Source organism: Somniosus microcephalus, chromosome 13 (assembly GCF_052327205.1).
Source record: "Somniosus microcephalus isolate GS21.2 chromosome 13, FLI_Smic_1.0, whole genome shotgun sequence".
In the NCBI taxonomy this organism is placed as follows: domain Eukaryota; kingdom Metazoa; phylum Chordata; class Chondrichthyes; order Squaliformes; family Somniosidae; genus Somniosus; species Somniosus microcephalus.
Window position 1 is genome coordinate 14,112,903 of NC_140999.1, and position 26,185 is coordinate 14,139,087.

At 45.7% G+C, this 26,185-nt stretch overlaps 1 protein-coding gene across 1 annotated transcript in view; it reads left to right on the plus strand.

Moving 5' to 3' along the window:
• Positions 1–12,082: 12,082 nt before the first annotated feature.
• The window catches only part of LOC147108067 (calcium/calmodulin-dependent protein kinase type IV-like), a 159,623-nt gene continuing 145,520 nt past the window's right edge, over positions 12,083–26,185 (plus strand). The window contains exons 1-2 of the mRNA XM_086004525.1: positions 12,083–12,417; positions 18,824–18,886. Of these exons, the coding sequence (XP_085860651.1) occupies positions 12,296–12,417; positions 18,824–18,886 (185 nt within the window). The 5' untranslated portion in view covers positions 12,083–12,295. The remainder of the gene's footprint in view (positions 12,418–18,823; positions 18,887–26,185) is intronic.

The following is a 26,185-nucleotide window of genomic DNA, read 5'->3' on the forward strand; positions in this document are numbered from 1 at the left end:
CAGCAAAGTGATAATGACCAGATAATCTGTTTTTGTTATGTTGATTGAGTGATAAATATTGTCCAGAACACCGGGGATAACTCCCCTGCTCTTCTTCAAATTAGTGTCATGGAGTCATACGGCACAGAAGGAGGTCATTCGGCCCATCGAGTCCGCATTGGATCTTTTATGTCCACCTGAGAGGGCAGACAGGGTCTTGGTTTAACGTCACATCTGAAAGACGTAGTGGGAAGATGGGGTTGAGATAAGCATATTCATTTTAGGAATCTAGCAATGCGGCATTGAGAAGATTCATTCACTTACAGTAATTGAGTAAGAATGTTTTGTTTTACACTGACTAAAAACAGTAAACACAACACAAAGCTAGAAAGTTCCACTCCAGAACTGGCCAAGATCAAGTTATGGTCAAGATAAAACAGAGGAAACTCACCAGTTTGTGAGTATATTTATCACCTCCCTCTCCCACCTTCTGCTGCTTCTTTCTTTGCTCACTTGCTGTGTCTGCCCATTGACACTCCTCCTTACCACACTGAAGAGCTCCCTTCTACACCACACATGTATCTGTTGTTGGCCTTCGTAGCGAGAGGGTTCGAGTACAGGAACAAGGATGTCTTGCTGCAGTTGTACAGGGCCTTGGTGAGGCCACATCTTGAGTATTGTGTGCAGTTTTGGTTGCCTTATCTGAGGAAGGATGTTCTTGCCATGGAGGGAGTGCAGCGAAGATTCACCAGGCTGATACCTGGGATGGCAGGAATGACATATGAGGAGAGATTGGGTCGATTGGGCTTATACTCGCTGGAGTTTAGAAGAATGAGAGGGGATCTCATTGAAACTTATAAAATTCTAACAGGACTAGACAGACTAGATGCAGGAAGGATGTTCCCGATGGCCGGGGAGTCCAGAACCAGGGGTCACAGTCTAAGGATAAGGGGTAAGCCATTTAGGACAGAGATGAGGAGGAATTTCTTCACCCAGAGAGTGGTGAACCTGTGGAATTCTCTACCACAGAAGGCAGTAGAGGCCAATTCATTAAATATATTTAAGAAGGAGTTAGATATATTTCTTAAGGCTAAAGGGATCAAGGGATATGGAGAGAAGGCAGGGACCGGGTACTGAATTTGGATGATCAGCCATGATCTCATTGAATGGCGGAGCAGGCTCGAGGGGCCGAATGGCCTACTCCTGCTCCTATCTTCTATGTTTCTATCACTCACTTGCTCTGACTAGGCAGCCATCGCCTCTGTACAGGAGAGCTTTCTGAGCGGGCTCCCTGGTATCCAAGGCTAAGACATGAACTGCATGTGCTCTGCGACAGATAGGAGTGAACTTCTTTCAATCGATAACTTCCTCATCACTCCACAAGTTAGTGACTGGGAAAAAAAAGTGTGTTTTGCCCACAGGATACTCGACATGTGGAACAGAATCCCAAAGAGAGTAGTTGATTCAGGGTCAGTTAGCATGTTCAAAAGAGGAGCTGATCGACAATTGTTGAGAAGGGGGATGTGTAGGTTAGAGATTTTCATCACAATGCTTTATTTTCTTCAGGGGAGGTAGTGGAGGGAGATTAGTGTTACTTAATGTAAGAAAGAAAGGCCCTGAATTTCCGATCGGAGGCTTCCTGCGGGCAGATGCCTCTGATCGGTAAAAAATTTACGAACTTACTTGCTGGTTCCGCAGATCCCGAGGCTTGCGATCCTGGGCCTCTCCTCTTCGAAATGCGTAGAGGCCCAGGTATCCCAGGGCGCAAGCAGTTTTCAAGCGCCCCTGGGATCATGTGGGCCAGGTGATCCAATGAAAGAAGGGAATCCCCCTTCAGACTTTTGACAGGTCCGTATGCACAGAACTGTTTAAAGTATGAATGGGGATTATATTAAAAACACACTAAAACTTTTTTAAAAAGTTAATTACATAATTAAAATGAATTAAAATGCCATTTAATTAAATATTTTAAACAAATTAAATTTTTTGGAGAAAATAATTAAATGATTTTACGGGGCTAAAAATAAACTTACCTTTTTGAAGAGTATTTTTCATTTATATGGGTTATCAGATTTCATTTTTATATTTTTTGAAACTCTTAAGCTGGTAAAAGCAGGCCTTACGCTGCTTTTACCAGGCGTAAGAATTTGACAGTCATTCAGCAGCCGGAAGTTGTGCAAAAAGCGCAACGCTCCACCCGCAGAGGCACTTTTCTTGGGCAGGCGGATGATCGGTCAAGAGAATTCTTGACAGATCGCAAGTGCCGGGTTTCAGCGCATGCGCTTCGCATGCCCAAACCCAGCACTTGCGCGGCCCCTATAGGCACGTACGCACCCGTGGGGGTCGGTAAATCCGGCCCACTGACTTGCATTTACATCGCTCCTTTCATGAACACTGGACGCCTCAAAGTGCTTTACAGCCAATGAAGTACTTTTGAAGTGTAGTCATTGCTGTAATGTTGTAGAGGTCAAGTGGTGATGGCTCAGGCAGTAGGGGAGGGGGTTGTGGAGGAGGGAAGGAGATATCCATGTCGTGTCCGCGTATAAATAACACACGGACTGCAGGAGAACGGTAATAACAGGTGTTTACTGAACAGACGGTATGCTGGAACTAACTGTACAAATTACTACACGGTGTCATATACAGGTGTGGTCACTACTGGTACTGCAGTATACAGGGGCTGTAAAAGATAGTTCCTCTCTTAAAGGTACATACATTACAATTCCTCCCCATTTAGATAAACAGTACATAACATTCATTTAACAATTAAATAATAACTAATTACAATTACAATTTTCTTTGTACTACATACATCAGCTGAAAGTAATCATTTATAAATTCAGTCTTTAAGGAGGCTTCCTGATCCTGTCTGGATAGCGCCTTTCTCGAGTATCCTGTTCTTGTGGCGGAGTCGATTCTGGCTCATTGTCATTGGTTGGTTCGTCAGCTTCCAATACCACTGATTCTGAGGTAGACGCAATCTGTACATCGGGTTCACCACCAGGTGCATATGATCGTGGCATGGGTTTGACTTGTTCCTGTGACTCTAGAATCTGGTCAGCATGGCGTCTCACGATGCTCTCTCCAACGTCCACTGTGTACATTAGTGGTCCCTGCCGTGTGCATATCGTTCCTGGCTGCCATTTTTCTGTTCGGTAGTCACGGGCCAAGACTGGTTGCCCTATCTTGAAGCTCCTGGTTGGCTTCTCATTGATGTGCTGGAATTGCTTATTCTCAACATCTTGTCTTATGTTTGGTTTGAGCAAATCCAGGCAACATCTTAACCTTCGGTTAAAGAACATCATGTCTGGAGCTTGGTTGGTGACTGCATGTGTCGCATTCCAGTAAGCAAACAAGAAATGATCCACCTTGTGTTGCAGTGGTATGTTGTCGTTATACATCGCCTTTATTGTTTTTTTAAAGGTTTGAACAAACTTCTCAGCCAATCCATTTGTGGCTGGATGATATGGGGCGGATGTGTAATGCTTTACCCCATTATTCCTCAAAAACCTCCGGAACTCCTCGGACACAAACTGTGGTCCATTGTCGGAGCAAATCTGTTCTGGCAAGCCATTCCTGGCGAAGATGGTCCGTAGGACTGCAATAGTTTTCTCCGTGGTGGTGGAGGACATTTTGATGACCTCTGGCCATTTCGAATGTGCATCCACGGCGATTAAAAACATTGAGTCCATAAATGGACCAGCAAAATCAATGTGTACCCGTTGCCATGGAGATGAGGGCCACTCCCATGGGTGTAGCGGGGCCTGTGGTGCAGCGTTTTGGACTTTCTGGCATCCTGTGCAGCTCTTGGTCATTTCCTCGATTTCTTGATCGATTCCTGGCCACCACACAAACGCCCTGGCTAGGCTCTTCATTTTTACCCCTCCCAGATGACCCTCATGAAGCTCATTGAGCACTCTATCTCTCAACTTGGGTGGCATTACCACTCAGGATCCACACATCAAGGTCCCCCGGCACACTGACAGCTGTTCTCGCCTTGGCGAGAATGCTGGCAACAGTGAGTCGCCATGTGCTGGCCATCCCTTCACCATCAAATCATAGACCAGAGAGAGTGTCGGGTCATTTCGGGTTTCCTTCTCTGTACTTGAGTTTGTAACAGGTAGACATTCGACTATGGTCGAATGGAATATCTCAACAGGGTCCACTGCAGGTGCTTCCTCCACCGTAGGCAGCAGCAGGCGCGACAGCCCATCAGCGTTTCCATGTTGTTTCGTGCCCTTATACTCTATTTCGTAATGATGTGCCCCTAGAAAAAGGGACCATCTTTGCAGCCGTTGCGCCGTCATCACCGGAACGCCCTTCTTTGGGTTAAAAATGGAGACAAGAGGCTGGTGATGAGTCAGTAAGGTGAATTTCTGTCCGTGCAGATAGTGATTGAACTTCTTCACCCCCCACACCAGGCTGAGGGCCTCCCTGTCAATCTGGGTGTAGTTACGCTCGGCTGAGGTTAATGAGCGTGACGCAAAGGCTATTGGCCTCTCTGAACCGTCAAGGAATTTGTGCAACAGCACCGCTCCAATGCCGTAGGGAGACGCATCACATGCCAACTGAATCGGTAGTGTTGGATTGTAGTGGGCCAATACTTCTTTTGAAGTGATTAGGCATTTACATTTCTGAAAGGCACGCTTACACTCATCACTCCATTTCCATGCTACTCCAGTTTGCAGCAGGGCGTTCAGTGGGTGCAGAATTGTAGACAAATTTGGCAAGAACTTATGGTAGTAGTTCACCAACCCGAGGAACGACCTCAGTTGCGACACATTTTCCGGTGCTGGAGCCTTGACTACTGCCTCAATCTTGTCTGGGGACTTATGTAACCCCTCTTCATCAATCACGTGGCCACAATACGAGATTTGTTTCCTGAAAAACTCGCATTTGGGGCGGTTGGCTCATAGCCCATATTCTTGTAATCTAGTGAGCACCTGCTCCAGGTTGGCAAGGTGTTCACTGTCATTTTCGCCCGTAACCAGGATGTCGTCCAAATAACACTGGGTCCCCGGGATCCCTTGCAGGACTTGTTCCATCGCCCTCTGCCAAATAGCCGGAGCTGATGCTACCCTGACTACCAGTCGGTTGTACTGGTAAAGACCTTTATGAGTGTTTATCGTGAGGTATTTTCTAGATGCTTCTTCTACCTCCATTTGTAGATACGCTTGGGCCAGATCAATCTTCGTAAAGCGTTTCCCTCCAGATAGTGAGGCGAAAATATCTTCTATCCACGGAAGTGGATATTGTACTGTGTGAAGGACTGGGTTCACAGTTACCTTAAAGTCCCCACAGATGCGAACCTTCTTCGGCTCCCCAGGCGTGCTGCTCAATGATTTCTTCATTACAGGAACGATGGGTGTGGCCCACTCGCTCCAGTCCACCTTGGACAGCACACCCGAACGCTCCAGACTCTCCAGCTCTGCTTCGACAGCTGGGCGGATCGCATACGGTACCGGTCTGGCCTTAAAAAATTTTGGGTTTGCGTTATCTTCAATTTTTATCGTTGCCGTTACGCCTTTTAGAGTCCCAAGTCCTTGCTGGAACACCTCTTTCGCGTCAGTTAGAATTTTTGACAGTCGTCCAGGTGTGACGTCGTCATCCTTTTTGTCAGCCACAGTTAGCGCCTGAATGGAATGCCAATCCAATTGTATTTTGCGGATCCATTCATGTCCCAATAATGGTGGTCCTCCATCTTGTAGTATATATAGATACAGTTTCTGTGTTTCCTTGCCGTTGTATTTAACGGGCACCCTTATTTTTCCTCTGGGGTAGACTTTTTGCCCCATATATGTCTTCAAGACAATGGACGTGTCCTTCAAGGGTATGTGTGAGAATAGCCGCTCGTAGTCTCGTCGATTCATGACTGTTGGGGCTGATCCTGTGTCCAATTCCATCTTTACTTGGGACCCTGCTATCATGAGGGTGACCCAAATGGTTTGGTGATCCTCCTTTGCGATCACGTTGTGTAACTTTAGACAACTTAGTCTCCTGCTCCCGGAGTCATTATCACTCTTCTGATCTTCTGAACTACTGTCCGTCATCTTTTGTACTTTCTTGTACTTTTCCTTAGTAGTTCTTTTAGTGTTGGTTTTGTTTCCCAACCTGCAGACTCGTGCTATGTGTCCCACTTTTCCACATTGCCTGCATACTTTGTCCTTAAACCAGCAATCCTTCTGGTCATGGGTTATTCTGCCGCAGCGATAGCACTTTTCTGCTCCATATGCCATTTCATTGGTGCTATATTCTTGCGGTTTCTGTTGTATTTCCGCAGCTCCCCGTGCTGCTGCTTCGTAGGATACTGCAACGCTGAAAGCCTTTTCTAGCGTAAGGTCCTTTTCCGAAAGTAGTCGTTTCTGGGTTCCTTCACTCTGGAGCCCGCAGACAAACTTATCCCTTAAGGTATCTGCCAGTCCTGTTCTGAACTGGCAGTGTTTCGATAACTTGTGTAGTTCCGTAAGATAGTCAGCATTACTTTCGTCTTTGTGCTGGTTTCTTTTATGGAACATGAATCTTTCTGCTATCAGCAGCGGTGTAGGGTTTAGATGTTCCTGTAAGATATTGACAATCTCTTCAAAGCTTTTCTCCATTGGTTTAGCTGGGGTAATTAAATTCCGCAATAGGCCGTACGTTCTCGCACCCATCAAATTCAATAATACCAACGCCTTCTTTTCATCGGCCACCTCATTTACCTTGCAGTACACTTCAATTCTTTCCACATACGTGGTCCAGTCTTCTATTTCGTTGTCGAAAGCAGTGATGCTGCCACTCTTCGGCATCTTGGGTGGTTTAAAATGGCGCCTCCTTCTTCCCCAATGGATTAAAATGGCGGCGCCCTGTGGATTTCGCGCGCTTCTCTTTTGTTAATTAATTTTCTTAGTTTTATTCTTCTTCGACGCTGTCCACTGCGCGTCTCTTTTTCTTCCCCCTTTTTTATTTTCTTTAACGCTGCCCGGCTCTTGAGCACCGGCCGCGCCCTGTGCGCTCCACCCTCTCTCTCTTTTTCTTCCTGACGACGCTACTCGGCCCCCTTGCAGAGCCGCTCGATTGAGCTCTAGCCTGCCGCAGTCCGGGAAGGTCAGCGCACTACCTGCTACCAGTCCGATTTGCTGGAACACCTTGACTGGAGAACCAAGCCCAGCTCTCCACAGCCTCCCCTGCGATTCTCTGAACTCCGATGGATCACTGGACGGTTGCCCGCGGTCGACGCTCGTTGCCCTGGCTTCGACCTCCAAGAAGCTTCTTTTCAGGGATGGATCCCCGTGAGGTGATGCAGTACTGCAGGTGAGTTCGAACCTGCTCGTCGCCACTGTAGTGTCTGCGTATAAATAACACACGGACTGCAGGAGAACGGTAATAACAGGTGTTTACTGAACAGAGGGTATGCTGGAACTAACTGTACAAATTACTACACGGTGTTATATACAGGTGTGGTCACTACTGGTACTGCAGTATACAGGGGCTGTAAAAGATAGTTCCTCTCTTAAAGGTACATACATTACAATCCATGTGAATTTCGAATGAAGCAGGCTTGATAGACCAAATCACCCTTTCTCGCTTCGGATCTTATGTTGTTAAAGTACAAATTGGATTTTACAATTTTTTTGTAACAGTACTGACTGAAAGAATTTTATCCACCTAAATGTTCACAGTTTATTGGACAGTGGTATTCCTATTCAGTAGGTAATCCTAATTCCTTGCCTGGTGTTGCTAACGTGAGCTCTGCTTTCACAGGGCAAGGTAGATTATGCAAGGAATCAATTTTACTATTTTAAAAATTATTCATTCGTGGATGTCTCTGGCAAGGCCAGCATTTATTGCCCATCCCTAATTGCCCTTGAGAAGATGGTGGTGAGCCGCCTTCTTGAACCGCTGCAGTCCGTGAGGTGAAGGTATTCCCGCAGTGCTGTTAGGGAGGGAGTTCCAGGATTTTAACAAAGCGACGATGAAGGAACGGCGATATACATCTAAGTCAGGATGGTGTGTGACTTGGGGGGGAACTTGGAGGTGGTGGTGTTCCCATGCGCCTGCTGCCCTTGTCCATCTAGGTGGTAGAGATCGCGGGTTTGGGAGGTGCTGCCAAAGAAGCCTTGGCGAGTTGCTGCAGTGGATCTTGTAGATGGTACACACTGCAGCCACGGTACACCGGTGGTGGAGGGAGTGAACGTTTAAGGTGACAATCAAGCGGGCTGCTTTGTCCTGGATGGTATCGAGCTTCTTGAGTGTTGTTGGAGCTGCACTCATCCAGGCAAGTGATATTCCATATCACTCCTGACTTGTGCCTTGTGGAGGGTGGAAAGGCTTTGGGGAGTCAGGAGGTGAGACACTCACCGCAGAATACCCAGTCTCTGACCTGCTTTGCGGCCACAGTATTTATGTGGCTGGTCCAGATATGTTTCTGGCCAATTCAATCTTGTAGTTGTGATTACAGCCTCAGAAATTTAATTCATTTTGGTCTGGTCTTAAGTGTCTGTGAATGAAGGCAAGTTTTGAAATCAAGGGCTGATATCAATGATGTGCTTAACACATCTTCTCCCTGAGGCCATCTGTAAATGAGAACCCTGTTGTCCAAGCGGATTTCAAAAAAGATTAAGGGTACAAATAACAAAATCAGCACTCCTTACGTGGGCATCGCCATTCTGTGCCACAGTCACACCTGCAGCTGCATACTTCTACTTATCCATATCTAGATTCACAGCTGTACTAATACACTCTGAGGGAAATTCACTTTGTGCTTCCATGGGCAAAGCCAGGGCAGATCCACCAGTACTAGAAAGACAGTACTTCCCTTTTGACTCTTATGTCTCAATTTGCAATGTTTTTAAACATCAGAAAGAGATCAGAAAGATCACAAACGTCAACAGAACATTGTTGACTTTAATTAACCAGAAATGCCTGTAATCTAATGGTGATAATGAACTCAAAGGTGTGCATTAATCTAGGTTTATTCATGTATGTTTTCTCATTTTGTTAAAGGAGTCCCTAGAGCTTGTAATGATGTTGTGATAACAGAACCAAAAGATACAAATACAAAATTAACAAGCCTCCAGCAAAATTTGCGATTAGAAGGAATTTTGTTTTCCTCATAGTTGTGGATGTGTGGAGTAGACTGCCAGGTGATGCAGCCATTTCTGTGTCAAATAAGAAAGAAAGAAAGATTTTCATTTATATAGCGCCTTTCATGACCACCGGATGTCCCAAAGCGCTTTACAGCCAATTAATTACTTTTTGAACTGTAGTCACTGTTGTAATGTAGGAAATGCGGCAATCAATTTGCACACAGCAAGCTCCCACAAACAGCTATGAGATAATGACCAGATAATCTGCTTTTGTTTTAGTGATGTTGATTGAGGGATGAATATTGGCCTGGACACCGGGAATAATTCCCCTGCTCTTCTTCGAAATAGCATCATAGGATCTTTTGCGTCCACCTGAGAGAGCAGACGGGGCCTTTGATTTAATGTCTCATCCGAAAGACGGCGCCTCCGACAGTGCTGCACTCTCTCAGTACTGCACTGGAGGGTCAGCCCAGATTTTTGTTCTCAAGTCTCTGGAAAACAGATTAACTAGCCATTTATCCTATTACTGTGGCATACTGCTGATGGTGGCTGTGCTTGCCTACAAAACAGCAGTCCCTGCACTCAAAAAGGAAATTCACTATGTCAAATGTTTTGATGATGTGATAATGCGCGATAAAATCCATTTTAATCCTTTTTGCAGTTTACATTGGTGGTTTATTGTGGTACAGCATTGGTCAGGATAGGGCTATCTTGTGGTATTATCTTGTGGAGTTCTCCCCGGTGTCCTGACCAAAATTTATCCCTCACTCAACATCACTAAGACAGATTATCTGATCATTATCACATTGCTGTTTGTGGGAGCTTGCTGTGCGCAAATTGGCTGCTGCATTTGCTACATTGCAACAGTAACTACACTTCAGAAAGTACTTAAATGGCTGTAAAGAGCTTTGGGACGTCCGTTGGTCGTGAATGGCACTGTATAAATGCAAGCCTTTCTTTCTTATTGAACAGCATAATTTCCTTGGCCATAATCAGTTCTCAGGTATTCCAAAGTGGGTCTGTTGTGACATTTTCCACTTTGTGGCCATAACTATGGCTAACTAACCCACCTCTTGCTAGGTTGGCGTATCATTTAACAAACATATAAAAATATCTGGCCTTTGCTCAGTGTCTCTCTCTTCCATCACAATATGGCTGATATAACAAACTTGCATAGCCCAATGCCAGCAGGAGAAATTCAAGCAGCCCCCTAGGAGGGCACTGCTAATAAATAACAGGCAGCCTGGACAGTCTAACGGTGTGTGCCAGTAAATTTAAATGGCAATTTGAAAAATTTCTGTCAAAAGAACAATTGATGTGCTGCACTGCCCACCTCAACAAGTCATCTCTATTGTTCCAGGCCACTAGAACTACAAATGCTACCCCCTCTCTCCGAAGAAGGGCCCCATTAATAAGAAACAAACCAGCCTATTCGAATTAAAACGTGTGCCCTAAAGTAAGTTTAGATGATCATTTGGAATTTTATATCTATAAAACACACAATATCCTGCAGCACCCAACAGTCATAGAAGGTGCTTCAGTGAGTGATGGTTTTTCACATCAGTTTGAGTAAGTAATTTAGTGATGTTCCCTTAGCAGTATCTGGCAATATTTCAATTGGACAACTGGTTTGAAGCAGTTTGCTCCAGGCACACCACTGTAAATACAGTTTGCGGGGGGAAAAAGGCAAAATTGCAGGCATTACTGTTTTTAAACGTTAATAAAGTAATTTCTTAATGTCAATATTGGGTTACAAAAAGCCTAATTAAAATTCAAATCAAGAATAATACACCCTGCAGTTAAAATAACAGGAGTGGTTTTATTGTGTAATTATCAAGCCAAATGCACAGTGACTTCAGTCTCCAGGCTCCCAGCAACTCTCACTATTACTTAGCTAGGACGCCCACGGGCTGATTACACCAAGCTTTATTTGAACAGCAGTACAGATGCTGTGTTACCTAAGCATATGTGCAACAACAATTGCATTCTAGAAACCCCTGCTTCTTTGGATTTTCGAATTCCGGGCTTTAAGGGAAGCATTTTGTATGTAACCAGGCTTGCCTCTTGAAAAGAGAAGGCTGAGGGGGGTGACCAAATAGAGGTCTTTAAAATTATGAAAGGTTTTGATAGAGTGGACACAGAGAGCATTTCCACTTGTGGGGAAGAGCAAAACTAGAGGACATCAATATAAGATAGTCACCAAGAAATCAAATAGGGAATTCAGAAGAATGACCACATCTGAAGAGTAGTGAGAATGTGGAACTCGCTACCACAGAAAGTAGCTGAGGGGAATAGTGTGAATGCATTTAAGGGTAAGCTAGATAAGCATATGAGGGAGAAGGGAATTGAGGGTTATGCTAATAGAGTTAGATGAGGAAGGATGGGAGGAGACTCGAGTGGAGCATAAACACCAGCATGAACTGGATGGGCCGAATGGCCTGTTTCTGTGCCGTATATCCTATGTAATTCCTCCACAGCCCTCTACCCAAACTACGACACCCTTAATGCACAGTTCCTTACAGTATAACGTTTGGCAAAACTACAGGACTTCTGCTAAGAGCAGTGAGCAAATGCTGTACTTATATATTACGATAGTCTTGACAAAGGGTTTTGACCTGAAACGTTGACTCTGTTTCTCTCTCCACGGATATTGCCTGGCCTGCTGAGTTTTTCCAGCATTTTCTGTTGTTATTTCTGTACTTATATATTTTTTGTCAAGACCCGACAAATGAGATTTCCTTTTTCTTAAAAAAAATAAGCACCGTAAGCTGATACTTACCCTTCAGTGAAATCTGATAATAAGAAATTACTTAATTGCAGTTTTGCAACTCCTCAGCTTTAAGAGCACGGGGTAGCCGCGAAGTGTCAATCACCTCCCGGCTCCGGTTGCCATAGCACCCGATGATTGAAAGGCGGACCAGCCAAACACTCGCCAGCTCCAGGTTGGACCCGCCCGACACTGGACGTTATTGCACCAATCAGCGGCGAGTGGGCGGAGTGCCTCGACAGTGTCAAAAAGACGGCAGGTGAATCTTTCTGAAGCTTTTTGAAATCAGAATCATTTTTTTAGGGGGCAATAGTTGCTCAATCCAGCGCTGGCCATTGCATTAAAGAAATTTGCAGGTGGCACGTGCATTTTACTTATTAATAGTGCTGCAAAAAATAAAATCGCATTGGACGACCGGCTTCTTTATGCCAAAAAAAAGGAATATCAAATAAGATTGGAAGAAAATAACCAGTGTAGAATATAGATGATATCCATGATCATCATGCCAGCCTCCAGGTCTGGAACAAGCTGCGATTATTGGATAGACGGATCCCACAGAGAGATAGCCTTTGAAGATTACTACACAGTGGCACAGGAATTGGGAAGGTACTGTATTGCAGACAATATTTTAATGTGGGGGTGCATCTGCAGGCAGTGGCATGTGATGACTGATTGCAGCCTGTACTGCTCCAGACCTGCAGTCACAAAATGCGTAATAATTCATCGTTCTGATTCTTGCCTGTGTTAATTACAGTCATTAAAAACACACCGTGAGATTTTTAAGATGCATCGTTTTATCGGGAATAAAAAAATAAAGGGATTGGTGTATTTTTGCTAATACACTCCCATCTGCAGCGCTGCATAAGAAACTTTATTTGTAAAAAAAAATATATAGGGCATTACAAAGGCTGAATACAGTTGGAAAAGCAACTGTGTAGCGACAATGTTTTCTCAATGAACTAAGATGATGTGCATCATTTATATAGAATACAGTTGAGTCTATCTGCTCAACTAGAGTTACCAAGTGTTGGAAGCGACACTCATCTTGGTTCAAATGTCAGTTTTCTTTTGACACATGCCCTTCATTCAAAAAACAGAGCGTCCTACATTGGTGTGCAAACCGTAGTACTCTTGGTCATTTTGATTGTGATTCCTAATATTTCGTCTATATGTCACAGGTTTTTGGTTTGATATCTGTAGATCCCGGGGGGCGGGGAGTCCACGAGGTCATCAGATTTCCGTCCATCTCCGCACGTTATGTCTAGAGTTTGATGTTCTAGTTTTTTTGTCTCTCTATCCGTTGACTTGTTAGCAGGTTATTTCTGTTTGTCAGTTCAAAAAAAAGGTTTTCTACAACGGTAGTACTGTTATCCTTTGGGTCGTTCACTGTTGTTCAGAGGTTAGGGCAGTTGGGGTCCCTGGGTGTGTGTCAGTAATTTGCTGGGGATCCTGATATTGGTGGGTCAATATTGGCAGGAGGTCCCTGGTGGTTTGTCAGTATTGACAGGAGGTCCCTGGAAGTGTGTCAGTATTTGCAGGGGATCCTAGGGAATGTGTCAGTATCTGCAGGGGGTCCTGAGGAGGTCCCTGATGGTGTGTCAGTATCGACAGGAGGTCCCTGGTGTTGGTGGGTCAATATTTGCAGGGGATCCTAGGGAATGTGTCAGTATTTGCAGGGGGTCCTGATGTTGGTGGGTCAATATTGGCAGGAGGTCCCTGGTGGTGTGTCAGTATTGACAGGAGGTCCCTGGTGTTGGTGGGTCAATATTTGCAGGGGGTTTTGGTGGTGTGTCAGTATTGACAGAATGTCCCTGGAAGTGTGTCAGTATTGACAGAAGGTCCCTGGAAATGTGTCCGTATTGGCAGGAGGTCCCTGGTGGTGTGTCAGTATTGGCAGGAGGTCCCTGGTGGTGTGTCAGTATTGGCAGGAGGTCCCTGGTGTTGGTGGGTCAATATTTGCAGGGGGTTTTGGTGGTGTGTCAGTATTGACAGAATGTCCCTGGAAGTGTGTCAGTATTGACAGAAGGTCCCTGGAAATGTGTCAGTATTGGCAGGAGATCCCTGGTGGTGTGTCAGTATTGGCAGGAGGTCCCTGGTGTTGGTGGGTCAATATTTGCAGGGGGTTTTGGTGGTGTGTCAGTATTGACAGAATGTCCCTGGAAGTGTGTCAGTATTGACAGAAGGTCCCTGGAAATGTGTCCGTATTGGCAGGAGGTCCCTGGTGGTGTGTCAGTATTGGCAGGAGGTCCCTGGTGGTGTGTCAGTATTGGCAGGAGGTCCCTGGTGTTGGTGGGTCAATATTTGCAGGGGGTTTTGGTGGTGTGTCAGTATTGACAGAATGTCCCTGGAAGTGTGTCAGTATTGACAGAAGGTCCCTGGAAATGTGTCAGTATTGGCAGGAGATCCCTGGTGGTGTGTCAGTATTGGCAGGAGGTCCCTGGTGTTGGTGGGTCAATATTTGCAGGGGGTTTTGGTGGTGTGTCAGTATTGACAGAATGTCCCTGGAAGTGTGTCAGTATTGACAGAAGGCCCCTGGAAATGTGTCAGAATTGGCAGGCGGTCCCTGGTGGTGTGTCAGTATTGGCAGGAGGTCCCTGGTGGTGTGTCAGTATTGGCAGGAGGTCCCTGGTGGTGTGTCAGTATTTGCAGGGGGGCCCTGGGGGTGTCAGTATTGGCAGGAGGTCCCTGGTGGTGTGTCAATATTGACAGAAGGTCCCTGGAAGTGTGTCAGTATTGGCAGGAGGTCCCCGGTGGTGTGTCAGTATTGACAAGGTCCCTGGGGGTGTCAGTATTGGCAGGAGGTCCCTGGAAGTGTGTCAGTATTGGCAGGAGGTCCCCGGTGGTGTGTCAGTATTGACAAGGTCCCTGGGGGTGTCAGTATTGGCAGGAGGTCCCTGGAAGTGTGTCAGTATTGGCAGGAGGTCCCTGGTGGTGTGTCAGTATTTGCAGGGGGGCCCTGGGGGTGTCAGTATTTGCAGGGGGCCCTGGGGTGTCAGTATTTGCAGGGGGGCCTGGGGGTGTCAGTATTTGCAGGAGGTCCCTGGTGGTGTGTCAGTATTGTCAGGGGGGGCCCTGGGGGTGTCAGTATTGGCAGGGGGGCCGCTGGGAGTGTGTACGTACTGTATTTACAGAGAACCTTGGGATTGTGTCAATATTTGAATGAGGTTCTCGGAGGAGTGTTAGTCTCTGGAAGGGGACCCTGGAATATTTGAAGGGGCTCCTAGGGAATGTGTCAATATTTGCAGGAGCCCCTGAGAGTATATCAATATTTTCAGAGGGCCCTGCAATTGTGTGAGCATTTGCAGGGTGTTTCTGGGAGCAAGGGGTCCTAGGGAGTGTGTCAATATTTGAAAGGAGTCCCCAGTGGTTTGTCAGTATTACTGGGTGCGCCCAGAAGTATGTCAATATTTGTAGGAAATTCCACATACAGAAAAGTTTAAGAACCGCTCATTATGTTGGCCAGTCTGATGTAATAGTGCCTAAATGCCACATTGTTGCTCTAGCTTTACCGCCACAAATTCGTCAGAGCCATTTTCTTAGTTGGCCCTGGTGGCCGCCTGCAATTTGAGACCATTTAAGACCCGGATTCCTACATTTGTAGTGAAAGTAAAGCCTTGGAATCATTTAAGAGACGGTTGGCTCCTGTGTTTGGGAGGGGGGTGTGTGTGTCTTTCTGGATGGTTGAACTAAGCTGACGTGCGTGACCTGCCTTTATCACGTGATACAGCTAATCAGATGAAATATATTGGAGGTAATTTTAACCTACCAGGCGGGAAACCCACAGGATCGGGTGAAACTTCAGTGGAGTGTAAAATTTAGCGCAATGTAAAACCAGCGTTGCACCCGATCTCATCAAATTCTTGATTGGTAGGTTAGGTTAATAGTGCCGCCATTATGACACTGATGAGATGCCATCCCGCCAACAATTCGAGAATGGCTTTCGCTAGTACAAGACACGGCATTGGGGCGGGGTTTAAAAATATGATAGTATGGGGTACCCAATGATGCTTACCTGAGAAATGTGGCTGACTGGATAAGAACAGTACCATAAAGCTATTGCAGGGCCTGGTGGACAGTGTATACCCATCAAACCTATGCAAAACAGTGTTAGATTGAGATGTTTTAACTACTTCATGATACTTATCTTAGTTCAGTTGCTTTATTTCTTCATATCTAATGGATTATGGATTTACGTGCAATGTTATTCTTATATATTGTGATTCTAGGTTCACTTCCCAACATAGGACCAGGAGTAGGCCATTCAGCCCCTCGAGCCTGTTCCGCCATTTAGTGAGATCATGGCTGATCTGTGACCTAACTCCATATACCCGCCTTTGCCCCATATCCCTTAATACCTATGGGTAACAAAAATCTAGCAATCTCAGACTTAAAATTAACAATTGATCTAGCATCAATTGTCATTTGCGGAAGAGAGTTCCAAACTTCTACCACCTGTTGTGTGTAGAAGTGTTTCCTAATTTCACTCCTGAAAGGTCTGGCTCTAATTTTTAGACTCTGCCCCCTAGTCCTAGAATCCCCAACCAGCAGAAATAGTTTCTCTCTATCTACCCTATCTGTTCCCCTTAATATCTTGAAAACTTCGATCAAATCATCCCTTAACCTTCTAAATTACAGGGTGGCAGTAGAGGTACTACAATTGGAAATATGGGATACGTAGGAGTAGGAAACTGACCATGATTTCCATTCCTGTCATCCATCCAGTGCCTCCTTCTAGAAAGTATGCATATGTGAATATTGGGTGAGAACAGAATTGGGTCCACTGTGTTGGTTTCTATGGTCAAACATCCTGCCAACACTCACTGCTCAGATTCCCACATTAAGAATTAGCGAGATACTACAGTAAGCCCAGTCCCTTTGGAGCCGCAACTCATCAGAAGCGAATATTCCGACCACATATCATGGCATAACTAAGACTGCCTATTTCCACCTCCGTAAGATCGCCCGTCTCCGCCCTTGCCTCAGCTCATCCGCTGCTGAAACCCTCATCCATGCCTTTGTTACCTCTGGATTTGACTATTCCAACGCACTCCTGGCTGGCCTCCCACATTCTTCCCTACGTAAACTTTAGGTCATCCAAAACTCGGCTGCCCGTGTCCTAACTCGCACCAAGTCCCGTTCACCCATCACCCCGTGCTCGCTGACCTACATTGGCTCCTCGTTAAGCAGTGCCTCGATTTCAAAATTCTCATCCTTGTTTTCAAATCCATCCATGGCCTCGCCCCTTCCTATCTCTGTAATCTCCTTCAGCCCCACAACCCCCGCAAGATATCTGCACTCCTCTAATTCTGCCCTCTTGAACATCCCTGATTATAATCGCTCAACCTTTGGTGGCCGTGCCTTCTGTTGCCTAGGCCCTAAGCTCTAGAATTCCCTGCCTAAACCTCTCCGCCTCGCTACCTCTCTTTCGTCCTTTAAGACACTCCTTAAAACCTACCTCTTTGACCAAGCTTTTGGTCACCTGCCCTGATTTCTCCTTATGTGGCTCGGTGTCAAATTTTTTGTCTTTTAATACTCCTGTGAAGCACCTTGGGATGTTTTACTATGTTAAAGGTGCTATATAAATGCACGTTGTTGTTGTTGTTGCTAAATGTCTATGGGAAGGAAGGGGAGAGAATTGGCCAAAGGAAGTAGTCTCGTAACAACAGGGTTTTGAAAAGAGTAAAAAAAATAGTCAGAATAAATAGATTATATTAGATTAAGAAATAGAGGAAGAACTTTCATTTATGAGCTTGATGCATCCCAAAGAGCCTCACAGCCAATGAATTACTTTTGAACTTTCATCAGTTGGGCAAATGCAGCAGCCAATTTGCACACAGCAAGGCCCCACAAACAGCATAAATGATCAGTTATTTTTCTTTGGTGTGATTAGATTAGAGGGGGAAAAAATAAAGATAATACAGCTTAGATTTAAATAGCACCTTTGACACAATGAAACATTCGAAGATGCTTTCCAGGAGTACGGTAGACACCGGGCAGAACCTAGAGGAGAAGTTTGGGGAAATGACCAAACGTACCGTCAAAGAGGTAGATTTTGAAGAGGATTATGAAGATGAGGAAAAGCAGGAGAGGAATGGTGGAAAGAGAGGATGTGGAAGAAGGGAAGGTGGTCCAGTAGAAGAACAATGTTTAAAATTACTTAATTAAACCATTTGATTTGGTTTTGTCATTTTGCATTAATATTACAGCAATTAAGCTACTCCTGACCTTTTCATTATTGGCAGTAATAATGTTTCAGCATTAATGTGTGAGCTAAAAATGCCTTTAAAAATGGTTGGCTGAGGGAGCTTGCTTGGATCTGACAGCAGTCCATATGTCGATGATAATATATTGCCTTGTAATTAGGCTCTTTGATTATTAGCATATGCCAATTTAATGGCGGCACAAACCTGTTTAAAATAAATGAGCTAATGTCCATGTTAATTTAACAGACAAAGAATGTAATATGCGAGAAACCTAATTTCAAGGCATCTGTCATTAAGTGTGCCACTTTTATACAATCTTAGACATGTGCAAAATGTTTTAGTGCAGGCAGTTTTTGAAAAAGTCAGCATCTGCTTTTCCTTATCAATTAACTATTGGAAAGAACTTATTCTTAGGAACATAGGAATTGGTAGATGAAATAAGACCACGGTCCATCTAGTTCGCCTTCTGCCATCCTGGTAGTCGCACGATGCAACGATAACGGAGTTGTTGACTAATCATAGCGATCAATCTCTTATCAGTTCGTCTACAACAGAGCCAGACATGGCACAAGGAAAACCCCCAGTGGTGGAGAGCTTTGGGAACCATAGGTCCAAAGTCACCTCTTCCCTCCCAAGCACGCTACACCCACCCGTTGATGTCTCAAATCACTCCTATACTGCATCCCAAAATGTTATTTTCTGAAAGACATCTCTCTAATTAGCATTTGAATGAACCAATACTAACTGCTTCCACTATCTCCCTAGGGAATCTGTCCCATAGATTGACCGCAAATCTATTGTTTCCACAGATTAGTTTGGAATTTACCCCCTTTCAAGCGCAGGCCGTGTCCTCTGGTTCTGTTCTGGACAAGGTGAAAATAGCTTGTTATCTTCTACATTATCTAGTCATTTTAGAATCCTATAGACAGAAATTATATCACCTCTCGAACTTCACCTGCCAACGAGAACATGGCGATTTACATTATTCTTGCACAGGCACAAACAAATAATAGTACAAATAAAATCTGCTTTTTTTTAATTAATGCAAGTACATTGGAAACTGACCCAACTAACCATTACATAGAAACATAGAAGATAGGAGCAGGAGTAGGCCATTCAGCCCCTCGAGCCTGCTCCGCCATTCAATGCGATCATGGCTGATCATCCAATTTCAGTACCCGGTCCCTGCTTTCTCCCCATATCCCTTGATCGCTTTAGCCTTAAGAAATATATCCAACTCCTTCTTGAATATATTTAATGAATTGGCCTCTACTGCCTTCTGTGGTAGAGAATTCCACAGGTTCACCACTCTCTGGGTGAAGAAATTCCTCCTCATTTCCGTCCTAAATGGCTTACCCCTTATCCTTAGACTGTGACCCCTGGTTCTGGACTCCCCGGCCATCGGGAACATCCTTCCTGCATCTAGTCTGTCCAGTCCTGTCAGAATTTTATAAGTTTCAATGAGATCCCCTCTCATTCTTCTAAACTCCAGCGAGTATAAGCCCAATCGACCCAATCTCTCCTCCTACGTCATTCCTGCCATCCCAGGTATCAGCCTGGTGAATCTTCACTGAACTCCCTAACTACTAAAGCTACAAAGTGACAATCCTTTACCTACTTGTGCAATTATATAACAACAGAAAATGCTGGAAAAACTCAGCAGGTCAGGCAACGTCCGTGGAGAGAAATTTGAGTTGACGTTTCGGGTTGGACCCTTCTTCAGAACTGGAAAGAAAAGAAACTAGATCGAAGGCAGGGCTGCGATCGGACAAAAGAATAAAAGAAACAAAAGAAGTAAAAGAGATTAGAAGCTAGACGAGATGGTAATAGGCTGGGATTAGGTGTAAAGTGTACTGGCAGGGCAAAAGATAGCTGCCAGGTGTGAGAGAGAAACAAAAGGAAAGGGGGGGGGGGAAAGGAGTGGAACAATTACAAGAGAAAATGAAATGGGGGCCGAGCTTATGATCTGAAATTGTTGAACTCGATATTGAGTCCGGAAGGCTGCAGACTGCCTAATCGGAAGATGAGGTGCTGTTCCTCGAGTTTACGTTGAACTTCCGTGGAACAATACAAGAGGCCAAGGACGGTGAGGTCCAAGTGGGAATGGAGCGGTGAATTAAAATGACAGGCGACCGGAAGCTCGGGGTCACCCTTACGGACTGAACGGAGGTGTTCCGCAAAGCGGTCACCCAATCTGCGTTTGGTCTCCCCAATGTAGAGGAGACCACATCGTGAGCAGCGAATACAGTATACTAGATTGCGAGAAGTACAAGTAAATCGCTGTTTCACCTGGAAGGGGTGTTTGGGGCCCTGGACAGTGGGAAGGGGGGAGGTATAGGGGCAGGTGTTACATCTCCTCCGCTTGCACGAGAAGGTGCCAGGCGAAGAGGAAGGGCTGTTTGGGGTGATAGAGGAGTGGACTAGGGTGTCTCGGAGGGAGCGGTCCCTGCGGAATGCTGAAAGGGGAGGGGAAGATACGTTTGGTGGTGGGATCACTTTGGAGGTAGCGGAAATGCCGGAGGATGATCCGTTGAATGTGGAGGCTGGTGGGGTGAAAGGTGAGGACAAGGGGAACCCTATCGTGGTTCCGGGAGGGAGGGGCAGGGGTGAGGGCAGAAGTGCGGGAGCTAGAACTGACACGGTCGAGGGCAGTGTCAACCACAGTAGAGGGGAATCCTCGGTTGCGGAAAAAGGAAGACATGTCTGAAGCACTGGTGTGGAAGGTGGCGTCGTCGGAGCAGATACGGCGGAGGCGGAGAAACTGGGAGAATGGAATAGAGTCCTTACAGGAAGCGGGGTGGGAGGAAGTGTAGTCCAGGTAGCTGTGGGAGTCAGTGGGCTTGTAGTAAATATTGGTCGATAACCTATCCCCAGAGATGGAGACGGAGAAGTCGAGGAAGGGAAGGGAAGAGTCCGAGATGGACCATGTGAAGGTGAGGGAAGGGTGGAAATTGGAGGCAAAGTGAATGAAATTGTCAAGTTCGGGGCGAGAGCAGGAAACGGCACCGATACAGTCATCAATGTATCGGAAAAAGAGGTGAGGGAGGGGACCCGAGTAGGACTGGAACAAGGATTGTTCCACATAGCCCACGAAAAGGCAGGCATAGCTAGGACCCATGCGGGTACCCATGGCAACACCTTTGATTTGGAGGAAATGAGTGGAGTTAAAGGAGAAGTTGTTCAATGTGAGAACAAGTTCAGCCAGGCGGAGGAGGGTAGTGGTGGATGGGGACTGGTTGGGCCTCTGTTCAAGGAAGAAGCGGACCGCCCTCAGGCCATCCGGGTGGGGGATGGAGGTGTAGAGGGATTGTACGTCCATGGTGAAAAGGAAGCGGTTGGGGCCAGGAAACTGGAAACTGTTAAAGTGGCGGAGGGCGTCCGAAGAGTCGCGGATGTAGGTGGGAAGGCAGGCAGTCTGCAGCCTTCCGGACTCAATATCGAGTTCAACAATTTCAGATCATAAGCTCGGCCCCCATTTCATTTTCTCTTGTAATTGTTCCACTCCTTTTCCCCCCCCCCCTTTCCTTTTGTTTCTCTCTCACACCTGGCAGCTATCTTTTGCCCTGCCAGTACACTTTACACCTAATCCCAGCCTATTACCATCTCGTCTAGCTTTTAATCTCTTTTACTTCTTTTGTTTCTTTTATTCTTTTGTCCGATCGCAGCCCTGCCTTCGATCTAGTTTCTTTTCTTTCCAGTTTTGAAGAAGGGTCCAACCCGAAACGTCAACTCAAATTTCTCTCCACGGATGTTGCCTGACCTGCTGAGTTTTTCCAGCATTTTCTGTTGTTATTTCGGATTTCCAACATCTGCAGTATTTTGCTATCGTACTTGTGCAATTATATATTTGCCTTGACTAAATTCATTTACCTGCACCTGAGAATACTGTTGCTTGGACTTATACTGTGAGTGATGTGAAACACTGTCAGCCACCTCAGCAGGCAGTATCCTGGGTGTGGTGGTGGATGAAAATCATCTTATTCCACTGAATAGCGATTCTGCTAATCTGAAAGCTTCTTGTTGGGAGTCTGCAATGGGACGGAGAGGAGTGGGGGGGTGGGGGGGACCTTTTTCTTGAAGATTCAACCAGCTTCCTAAAGCCAATCAAGAATGAACTCCTCCAGCCCCACAACCCCTTGAGATACCTGCGCTCCTCTAATTCTGGCCGCTTGAACATCCCTGATTTTAGTCGCTCAACCATTGGTGGCTGTGCCTTCAGCTGCCGAGGCCCTAAGCTCTGGAATTCCCTCAAAAAACCTCTCTACCTCTCTTTCCTCCTTTAAGATGCTCCTTAAAACCTATCTCTTTGACCTCTGCCCAATATCTCCTTATGTGGCTCGGTGTCAAATTTTGTTTTATAACGCTCCTGTGAAACGCTTTGAGATGTTTTACTACATTAAAGGTGCTGTATAAATGCAAGTTGTTGTTGTTGTAACTCTAATACTAAAATCCAATTGTAATAATGCTTTACCTTTCTCACTGAGCTCCTGACAGTGAATATTTATTTTAGTGCAATTTTACCATATCGTCAATCCTTCGGAGGACACTGGGCTGAAATCAACAGACTGCAGCCCAGCCCCAGCTGATCTTGACCTTGACTGAGTCTCTGAGTCAGGTATAGAGACAGACACAATTGTGAGCTCACCAATTTTGTCCTTGGGCTGCAACACACATTGCCCTTGTGAAATGGGTCAGTCTACGAGTGGCTACAAACATCATTCTGTTCAGGTTGCAGCTGGCATTACTAGCAGAGGCTGAGAAATAGCTTCAGTATAGTATAGTCAGGTGGGCAGGCTTCACCACCTGTGAGTCAAGTTTCAGTCAAAGCCATGACGTCAAGGCAATCGTCCACAATAATACCATACATAATAATAATACATAATAAAACAATACCATCTTCAAGATGCACTGCAGCAACTCACCAAGGCTTCTTCGGCAGCACCTCCCAAACCCGCGACCTCTTCCTCCTAGAAGGACAAGGGCAGCAGGTGCATGGGAACACCACCACCTCCAAGTTCCCCTCCAAGTCACACACCATCCTGACTTAGAAGTATATCGCCGATCCTTCATCGTCGCTGGGTCAAAATCCTGGAACTCCCTCCCTAACAGCACTGTGGGAGTACACTCACCACACGGACTGCAGCGGTTCAAGAAGGCAGCTCACCACTACCTTCACAAGGGCAATTAGGGATGGGCAATTAATGTTGGCCTTGCCAGCGACACCCACATCCCATAAAAAAACAAATAAATAAATTTTAAAAAATAAGGTTGACAATGGACTTTCTGGACGGAAATGCAGAAATGTGTGGTGATTCTTGATCCCCGACAGAGTCCAAGGGGGTAGTGGTTGGTAGGGTGAGCGGGATGGGAAGGAGGTTGGCAGGATTAGCCCCCAGCGGGCGCACTGGCTGGGGAAGGTCGGGAAGAGAGGAGAATGGGGTAACTGCTCATAAGAAGGCAATGATGGGTTCCTCAATGAGGCCTTTGGAGAAGGCCTAGCCAGGGGGTACCCTTGGGTTTAATCCAAAGGGGATTCAAGCCTGGGATAGTGTCATGAGATTCAGAAGGCAGGGGAGTAGTGATGGGTTGGGAGAGGGATAGGTGGGGCAAAGTACCTGAGAGGGAAGAAATGAAAGGTGGCATAACTAGGTGACAGGAAGGGGAGGATAGAGAAGAGAAGGCCCAAAAGGGGCCAAGAGGGGAAAAAAAGAAGATATAAATCATTGGCTTAGGTTGACAGCAGCCGCCAAAATGCACATGTGAATGGACATAGAGGGAATTCAGACTACATAGACATGACAGCTTAGGAGAGACTTGTCTCCTGTTCATAGACAGAGGAGGCCATTTGAGAAAGTCCTAAGCTAAAGTCTTTGAGGTCCATTGATGGGATGAAGTTGACTTGTAGACAGGGTTGTCAGCTTGGCGCATCAATGATTCAATGTCCAAGTTCGGAGAAAGTTGTGGAGAGGGGGCAATCCAGGAGCTGTTCGAGGGTCAGTGTATCAGTGGGTGTGCCGCTGGAGGTTGTCCAGTGGAAACAGAGGGCTGAGGAGGAGTGGAGAGTCGACTATGAGCCAGCAGAGATTGATCCAAGGGTCCAACAGATGTGCGTAGCAGCCTCTGGTGTTAGCGTTGCACCAGCTAGCTCAGCATAGTGAAAAATTCCAAGTGTAGGAATTTGGACATGAGTCTAGGTTTGGATCGGACATGGCCCTGTGGGTAGCGGAGCGGGCCCAGGGGCCGTGTAGCCTGATCCTGCTCCTATTTCGTGTGTCTAATTCTGTTAGATTCAGGAGATGGTTCTGTGATAGTAGATTGGTGGTTAGGATCAGATCAGCCATGATCTTATTGAATGGCGGAGCAGGCTCGAGGGGCCGATTGGCCTACTCCTGCTCCTATTTCTTATGTTCTTATGTAGGAGCAGTAAACTGTAGAAGCAGACCAGATACTGGAATAGAGGCAGTTCAGCAAAGAATACAATCTCAGTAGAAATCAGCGATGAAGGTGGGGAGGTCGCAGTAAAGCAGAGAAGCCTGCGATAAAATGGACTTCAGTCCAGGAGAAAGCGGATTTTTGTCCAGGACCCAACTCAACAGCAGAGTAAAGCTGAAAAGCCAGCAGTGCACTGAGTACAGTCCTGAAGCATAGTAAGTAACTGCAGTAGGGGGAGGGATGGGCACTGTTGGCTGGAACAGTTTACCTTAAAAGTGAACCAATTGAGTGGGAGAGCAGAGTCACACCAGCTAAGGTGTATAGTGCAGTCCAGCAGAGCAGTGCACACCTGCTGTCGAAGAGTCCATGTATACAGTACTTACAAGTTACAACACAAAAAGGCAATTTAGCCCAACCAGCCTGTGTCAGCCTGTTTACCCTCCATGCGAGCAAATAGCTCTAATCACATTTGCCCATCCTCTTTCCATATCCCTTCAACCCATTTTCCTTCATCACCTATCCAATCTAATCCTGAATATTGACATCGTTTCTGCCTCAGTCACTGACCTTAGAAGTGAATTCCACAGCCTCACAACTCTCTGTGTAAAGACATTCCTCCTTTTCTATGTTCTAAATCGCTTACATTTAATCTTGTATCTATGGTCCCTCATTCTTGACCACTCAACTACTGGTAACTGGCTGTTTCTCTCTACACTGTCCCACCCTTTCATAATTTTTAGCACTTCTACCATATTGTCCCATAATCTGCATTGTTCTAACAAAAAAAGACCCAAATTTTTAATTCTTTCTTTGTATTGTATTTCCTCCTACCAGGCAGCACCCCAGTGAATCTACGCTGTGCACTCTCTAAAGCATCAATATCCTTCCTTTAGTGTGCAGCCCAATCAAATGTGAGCAGAGTTCCAACCAAGATGATTCAGGAATCTAAAAATGAGAAGTTAAGGTAGCTCAACTTTTCATGTGAAAAGAGTCATCAAGGTGTCCAAATCGAAGTTTTCAAGATTTTGAAAGCAATTGTCAATGTAGACTGAGGTAGAGGATACACAACACGGGGCACAAGTTAAAAGTGACTAAATCAGGAGTAAGAAGGGAAGCCTTAACCATCAAGGTTAAGGTTAATAGATTTGCGGAGTATGAGTTATCAGGGAAGACAATTGAAGCAAACAGTATAATTGGGTTGAAGAGAAGATCTGCTTTTGAAACAAGAAGGGATTGAGGGATAGTGAGAAGACAAATTGGTCCAATTGAGATTGATCCAAAAAAGGGCAGGCTGGTTGAGCATAAGGTAGATACTGAAGTTGACGTATGAGAAGAGATTGTGTCGATTGGGCTTATACTCACTGGAGTTTAGAAGATTGAGAAGGGATCTCATCGAAACCCATAAAATTCTGTCAGGTCTGGACAGACTAGATGCAGGAAGGATGTTTCTGATGGCCGGGGAGTCCAGAACCAGGGGTCATAGTCTAAGGATAAGGGGTAAGCCATTTAGGACTGAAATGAGGAGGAACTTCTTCACCCAGAGAGTGGTGAACCTGTGGAATTCTCTGCCACAGAAGGCAGTGGAGGCCAGTTCATTAAATATATTCAAGAAAGAGTTGGATATATTTCTTGAGGCTAAAGGGATCAAGGGATATGGGGAGAAGGCAGGGACAGGGTACTGAATTTGGATGATCAGCCATGATCTCATTGAATGGCGGAGCAGGCTCGAAGGGCCGAAT